Source organism: Toxotes jaculatrix, chromosome 10 (genome assembly GCF_017976425.1).
Source record: "Toxotes jaculatrix isolate fToxJac2 chromosome 10, fToxJac2.pri, whole genome shotgun sequence".
Taxonomy (NCBI): Eukaryota; Metazoa; Chordata; class Actinopteri; family Toxotidae; genus Toxotes; species Toxotes jaculatrix.
Window position 1 is genome coordinate 8,905,485 of NC_054403.1, and position 7,545 is coordinate 8,913,029.

Here is a 7,545-nt window from a genome sequence, read left to right on the forward strand (position 1 = left end):
GTGAGTTGGCTGCTGGTGTCTGTAGAGATGGCTCCCAGTGAGATTGTTTTGGAAGATAATTCCCTCGTCTGGCACAGCAAAAAGATATGGTTCCCAGGCTATGATAACCTCAGGTCCCGTGCTACGCCCAGCCCCATCCTCCCCCCACCGACTCCCCCACCCACCTCCCAACTCCACGCCACCACCAGTAACAACATTCAGACACTAGCATGCAGGCAAACACACACACACACACACACATAATCATGCGCACTTGCTGGCCCGTTCTGCTGCGGAGAAGAGAGATGCTATCTAACAGTGCCTTCCAGCATTCCACTAGTGATTATCTATTCAGTTTCACAGGCAGATTTGAATTAGTCATGTATTTTCCCTTCAGTGTGGGACTTGCATCTCTCTCTCTCTCTCTCTCTCTTTCTCTCTCTCTCACTCTCTCTCTCTCTCTCTCTTTCTCTCTCTCTCACTCTCTCTCTCTCTCTCTTCCTTTCTCTCTCTCTTTCTCTCTCATACACTCTGGGAATTCCTCATTCCCCGGTGCATGAGATCCACTCGGACAGAAACTTAGAGGTCAGGCCTTTTCCATATGAGTAGATACTGTGCTGTCTGACTGAAACACTTAAAACACCTTATTATATTATATCACACTTACATAGTGGTAATTTTATTGCACAAAAAGAAGTTAATTATTATTTTAGATGTTTAGAAACTACATAGAATTCCTTTATCTATTTAACATGCTGAAGGATGGTTTAATTTGAGTATATAGTAGGAAACAGATTTTCATTAGTCAGGCTAGGTTTCACATTTCAAAGTATATTATACAGTGAGTTATTAATCAAAAGAAGAATCATCTATTTTACCTTTATCAGCTACACACTGTAAATACTGTAAAAAGAACAGATCATATATTTGGATATTGGTATTTTGCGTTGGAGACGAATGTTGTTCCAGTTCTAGCGTGCGGTAGACCTCAGTACCAGGTAAATGCATGCTTGTGGCATCCAATATTTTGCATGAGACTTAAGACAACTCTTAACAGATTGTTTAGTTTCATTTAACTTCCAATGGGATTTTTTTTTTATTCTAATTTTTTTTATTTCCACAATGCGGAACCATTCATTTGTGAACCCATGCCATCTCACTAAAGGGAGTTCTTTTCTCTGTCCACCTGTCTCCTGCTCACTTCACATTACAAAGTTGTAGCTTCTGTTTTAATTTATTGTCAAGTAAAGGGGAAAACATCTTTTCCTCATGCTGAATCAAAGACTAAACTGTTGATAGGTGAAATGAAAGGCACTGACTCTCTCTTTGCCCAAATATAATGGGTACTATAAACTGTAACACTATTTTAAACCTTTATATATATTCTTTTCTTTGACTCCAACCAACACTGTCATGGTCCAAACTGCTGGTGATTTTTTTTCTTTTTGGAATGCCATTAACTGCTGAGGAAAAACGGGTATAATTTTTCTATGACAACAGTGAACCAAATAGGAGTTAGCACCGATCATGGGTGTTTGTGTATAGATTTGTAGTCAAGCAGAAGAGCTGAATAAATGCGAAACCTCTTGGGATGAGCTAAAAATAAACATAATCCTGAAGACACGCACACACACAGTACTGCATTGCAATTCATACCATGCTCTTGTTTCAGATGGCAAACGATTCTTTGAAGTATAATGACTTGACAGTGCAAATTAATTCTTCACTTGTATTTATTGAATGCAGTATTAAATAGTACCATTTTGGCCACATTGTTCAAAGGATGTATATAATGGTTTTATTTTTCTTATATAATCAGTCTGACCTTGTACTACGAGCTGAGAGGACAGCCTTCTGTGCAGTTGATTTTTTTTTTATAATTAATCTCTCTTTCCAGTCATGAAACCAAGACAGCCAAGTTAGCAGACTGCCCAGAGTTTGCTCGGATTTCTGTAATTTCTTTCAGTCCAGGGTGTACATGAGCCAGTAACCGCGTTTGCTCACATTTAGCATAGCAACATCTTCAGTAGGAATTCCTCGCAGTTGGTTATGCAGTCCTGAGTTGTTTCAGTCAGGGTACAACAGAGTCTTCAATGAGCCATATATCGATGTGGTGTTCAGTGACAACAAGGTAAACAGAAGACTGACATCCCACTTTTGAAATATGTTCATTGTATATTACCATCTAGTTTGAGGTCTGGATTTTTGCCTATCACAGAAGAACTTACTCACAGTATCCATATCCTTTGTCACCATATGCAAACATTTGTCATTTTCTTTCTTGCTGGCCTTTTGAGTTTGATTATTTGTTGTAGAAATGAAAAACCTTAAAAATAATGCCTATTCAATCCAGAAACTGTGAATGGGAGAGTGGAGATGTCAACTGTATGTACATTATATGTTTTGATGTAATCAGAAGCACTGGGAATATGTTGTACTTCGCTGTAAAAATAAATCCATATCTGATATAGCTGTACTTTTGTTGAAAATAAAACCTCTACAGAACTGCGTGTCAAGGCGTCAAAGTGTGAGCGAGAGCATTGTGCTGGGTTTCCTGTCCTGTGACATAATTTCCTGTTTGTTAGGCCCCATTCCCAACAGCTGACACATTAACTCCCGGACATATTACAAATAAAAGGCCGTACTTAGAAATAAAAACATGAGATTAGATAAGAACATCATCAGACTGGTATTCAGAATCCACAAAAGAAAGAAAAACATTCAACAAACTTCCAGCCACAAATTGTAGCCCACAAATAACTATGCTGTAATCAATAAGTAATGAGACTTATGCAAATATACTCCCCCAGTTGCCTGTGCTGAAGTGTTGGCTGATCGCTCAGCTTCCTAACATTTTGAAGTCCACAGATGTGAGACTGTTTTTCAGGCAAGATCTAAGACATCCTGGTGTGATGCAGGCAGTGTATGTGTGTGTGTGTGTGTGTGTTTCTCCAATTGTGTCCAGATGTCTAAATAACTAAAGTGAGACTCAATTTGATTGTGTAAAGATACCTGTAAAAAGGACAGAGCTGAAAGTTACGCAAAGAGGCATCAATAGATCATGAAAATTGCCAATGAGAAGCCTCGTGTTTAGACAAGAGCAATATGCAGTGTAACTGTGGTCTCTAGTGGTCAACCATGGTGTTACACTTCCCAAGGACACGGCAGATATTCCAAAACGGAGCCCTTTGGGATGATCATCTCTTTGTGGCTGTAAAAGACAGTTCTATCTGATTTGCATAGCTAAAAAATATCCATTAAAAATGTAAGCTATTTAATAAATACATCTACAGGAAGTCCCAAACTTCAATCCTCATGTATAAATAATAAATACAAGAATTTACAGCACTGGGACAGCACGGTGACCTCTAAAGGAACCAGAGAAAAATATTACACAGTGTTCACTTTGTGATTGGTTGTGTGAGTGTCCTTTATCTTGTCCTACTTGTGGAAAAATGTGGCCAAGCTAGAAATAAATTATCCAGTGTACAGCAACGAGGTAAAAATAAAATTCACTGGCCATATCTCTTGGTGCTTGCATGAGCATCATATGAGTTCGGAGGTTTCATGTTTCAGGTAGTTTCTCAGGATCAGAGGAATGTCCAAACTGTCAATGACAGGCTCTTTATCAGCAAAGGAGATGTGTCTTCGAATTGCCAGCCGAGTCTGAGACATCAGAGTTTTAGGACAAACTGGAGCAGAAACAGAAAAAAAAAACAGATGTGGATCAACATTTGTGTTTTGAGAGATTTCAGAAAACAGTTAATTTCTAAGCTACCGTGATCAGTGTCTCACCTCTCTCTTTGAGCAGGAGAACCAGAGCCTCATTCTGCTTTGTGGTCTTGTCAATGATCAGGGTAGGTAGATACACGTCTGCCCCAAAGTCTATGAGAAGCTGGATGTACTCCACCCCACAGCCATAACGGAGACACACCTCCAGAACTGTCTTTGGCTGCTTTATCCTGGCCAGCATCTTCTCATCTGTGCAGTTGTAGTTGGGGTTGGCCCCGTGCAGAAGGAGCAGTTTAAAGCAGTCCAAGTGTCCGTAAACAGCTGAGATGTAAAGGGGCCCTCTGCAGGCCGTGGCATTGGAGGCCCACTCGGGTACTTTGGGTCTGACGTCCACCTCGGCTCCAAACCGTAGCAGCTCCCTGAGGACATCCACGTCACCCTCCCGTGCGGCAGTCAGCACCGGAGAACAGTTGTTGTACTGGCTGCCGTTGGGATCGGCTCCAGCCTTCAGCAGAGCAACCACACAATCCAGATGTTTCCCACTGACAGCTGTGAACAGAGGCGTCTGGGCCTTCACATCCAGGCTGTCAACCTGGATTCAAACATAGGACAACGCCAAAGTGGTTTAGCACTTGGGATCACAATCCCAGGAAATAGTGGTTTGGCGATCCAAGAATTTAAAGCGGGACTAGATAGATAACCACTTTGTTACTAACTTTGTCCCGCTGATGCTTGATTTTGGTACAGTGAGTTAATGATTAAACTGCAGCTTCCTGTTTCATCTGGAAACAATGATGATAACAAGAGAATGAGAGGAACCAAAAACCAAAACTAAAAGTTGTTAAACAGGCTACTTAGGACTGAGGTGAACGACATAGCTGGGTAATAATTTTGTGTGGGCTTGTTACAACTAGTGACCTCTTTTATATTACACAGACATTTGATCCACTGTGAAAAAAAACAATCATTAGAGCAGCTTTAAGTGTAAAATGTGATGAAAATCTCAACTCTCATTTCTTCCTCCTCATTATTCATAAATGAAAGACTTATAGGAACAATGTAGGAACCTTTCTGGGCTTTGAAACGTATGAGCACTGAGTGAAGTATATAATTGTGCTTATTACTTATTACTTATTACTCTCTCTCTCTCTCTCTCTCTCTCTTTCTCTCTCTCTCTCTCACCTCTGCACCATGCTCCAACAGTAGCTCCAGGCACCTCAGGTGTCCCAGAGCAGCAGCAGTGCGCAAGGGGGTTACTGGGACCCCCCACCCACTTCGAGCATTGATAGACCTCCTGTAACTCTCCTGAGACAGGAGCTCGGAGAGCAGAGTCACATCGTCGGTGCTCACGGCATTGTTCAAGGCCTGACACTGCTCGTTGTCCTCGTCCTCCTCCTTAGGCTGCAGCAGGGAAAAGATCTTAGAAATGTCCATCAAACTCATGTTGACAGGTTGGCCCAGAACCATAATGTAACTCCAGGCTAATGCAAGTCAAAGCTCTTCCATCTGCAATGACAGAGAAAGGAGATGATGCATTCAAACACATACAAAGCTGAAATACTCTTGTCATTTTGGGTTATTTTTGTCAGGCCTTGACTTTAACATAACGTGTTTTACCATGAAAGGCCATGACAGTTTCCTACCATGACCACACAGTAATACCTTAAGCCAGTGCAGTTTGTTTACATGACACATGTACTGCATGTGAGGCAAAGCACAGTAATACAGCCTAAGAAGATAGAACAGACATAATGTATGTGGCTACAAAACTACATATAAGTGCATTTTATACATTTTATACATAATGAATGCTTCCCCACTAAATGCCCACAGACTTAGGAACAAAGCTGTAAGGTTTGTAAGGTTTGTAACAAGACACTTACCTCACCTTGTTGCCAGCTAATGTAATTTCCAAAAATATTAGAAGAGAAGTTAAAACCTTCAAAATTCCATTAGAAGTCACGTGAGAGAAAGAAAGAAAGGTCCTCCAAGGAGTGTGTGATCCTTGTACGGGAGCTGTGAGTTGTGAAAAGTGCAGTATGGTATGTGTGTCTGTGTGTGTCTGTGTGTGTCTGCGTGTGTGTGTGTGTGTGTGTGTGTGTGTGTGTGTGTGTGTGTGTGTGTGTGTGTGTGTGTGTGTGTGTGTGTGTGTGTGTGTCTGTGTGTGCTTGTGTGTGTGTATTAGCTAACACAAGGGCCAGAGCTCCTTTCTGGGGGGTGGGGGCTAATTTTAGGCCACAGATGGGACTGGCTAAACTTCCATTCTTGGAGAGTCGAGGCTCAGGTTTATAATTAGAAAGGTGATAGAATTGTGACACTCAGTCTGTGATTGGTGAGTGTGACTTTGTCTTTGCCTGGGTCCTGGAAAAAAAAAAATGACATGACATGTCTTTGCCTCTGTGTCAGCGTTGACCATGTAAGAATTCTTCGCCAGCAGTTTCAGCTAGCCGAAATTAGCAGGTATTACAGATACAGCAGCCCACAACTGCACTTCTGCATTTCTCCAGGGGGTTTATGACGCCAAATAATCTATGATAAATTTGTCAGTCTGCTGCATGTGTCCTGTTATCACCCCGTTTCCCTTATTCACACCAAGGCAGCCATTTTAGTAAGTGTCAGCTGCGTGACTGTCAGAAGCTTTGGAGCAGCAGCCAGTCAGCTGTTCCCACCCATGTCTTCATACTGCCCCATGTATAGAAGGAAGGCTGTGACACACTGCATTCTTTCAGCAGATGGCACAATAGTCCAGATTCCTGGCATTGTACAAATGCATGCAGAAGCTTTATTTATTTCTTTATTGGTTTATTGATTTGAGCAATAAATACACGGAACAATTAAAAGTAGACAGCAGACATTTTGATTTTTGTCATAGCAGACAAAGCACTGGTGTTGTTAATAACACTGACTATGGCTGAGTTCTATTCAAGCGTCCCAGTAAATCATGGCAGTGAGAAAATTAGCAAATACCAACAATTTCAGGACCTTAAAACCAAAGCAACCACGTGAAATAACTGATTTCATCACATTAATTTTGTTGAAGGCACTTTACATTTACTATGTATTTAGTAAATGTAAACACTATTGTTATTCTCGTTTTTCTTACACCTAGAATTTTGGTTCATAACTTGTCCCACACTGTTGAGCGCACACCAACAATTTATACATCAAAACAGACGGCTCAATCGGACTCGGTGTGCTTGTATTTTCTTCTCCAGAATATTCAGGTTTCACGACATAATTCATGAAAAACTGCAAAAAAAAAAAAATGAATGAATGGGACGAGGTCAAAAAAGTGTCAAAGAGGTTGCAATTTTTCAGTGCTTTTCAACTGCTCTGGCATACTTTCACCTAGAAACACCATTCAAACTTTAAAATGTAGACACAAGTCCTGTGTACCCGGGGTGTATTCAACTTTTTTCCTAAGTGTAGTTTTTGAACGGTGACCCTTTAATGATCATGAGTGACACTAGGACCAAAAAAATGCATCACTGTGTTCCTTGCGGTGAAATTTGTTTGGAGATATCATGTTTGGTTTTTGAATAAATAATCAGGAGTTTGACAGGCCTGAATCGGCCGATAATGAGCCTGAAAATTTCACAAAGGCCAAACATCAGCATATAAGAAAACAAGAGAAAACAAAGTCCTGTGAGGATTCCAGTGTCCTGACATGGTGCAGGTACATTAGATCCATTCATAGGATCAGACACATTATTACTGTGATTAGCAGTGATAACAGTAGTCATACTAACTGCAGTAAAATTCAAATATAAAATAGATAAAAATATTAACAGTAGCAGATTTAGTGGCCAGCAATTGCAATTGCAGGTGCAATAA

The 7,545-nt window shown here is 40.8% G+C and overlaps 1 protein-coding gene across 2 annotated transcripts; it reads right to left on the reverse strand.

Annotated features, from left to right (window-relative positions):
• Positions 1–2,521: 2,521 nt before the first annotated feature.
• Positions 2,522–5,766, reverse strand: LOC121188027 (ankyrin repeat and SOCS box protein 12-like). 2 transcript variants are annotated; one of them, XM_041047518.1, is made up of 4 exons: positions 5,600–5,766; positions 4,894–5,217; positions 3,775–4,303; positions 2,522–3,671 (listed from the first exon to the last, which is right to left on the reverse strand). In XM_041047518.1, exons 2-4 carry the CDS (start codon positions 5,176–5,178, stop codon positions 3,526–3,528), a joined length of 960 nt encoding a protein of 319 aa, XP_040903452.1. In that variant the 5' UTR covers positions 5,179–5,217; positions 5,600–5,766; the 3' UTR covers positions 2,522–3,525. The 2 variants fall into 2 exon arrangements, with proteins under 2 accessions (XP_040903452.1, XP_040903451.1); XM_041047517.1 differs by having other exon boundaries at positions 5,595–5,766.
• Between the last annotated feature and the right edge of the window lie 1,779 nt (positions 5,767–7,545).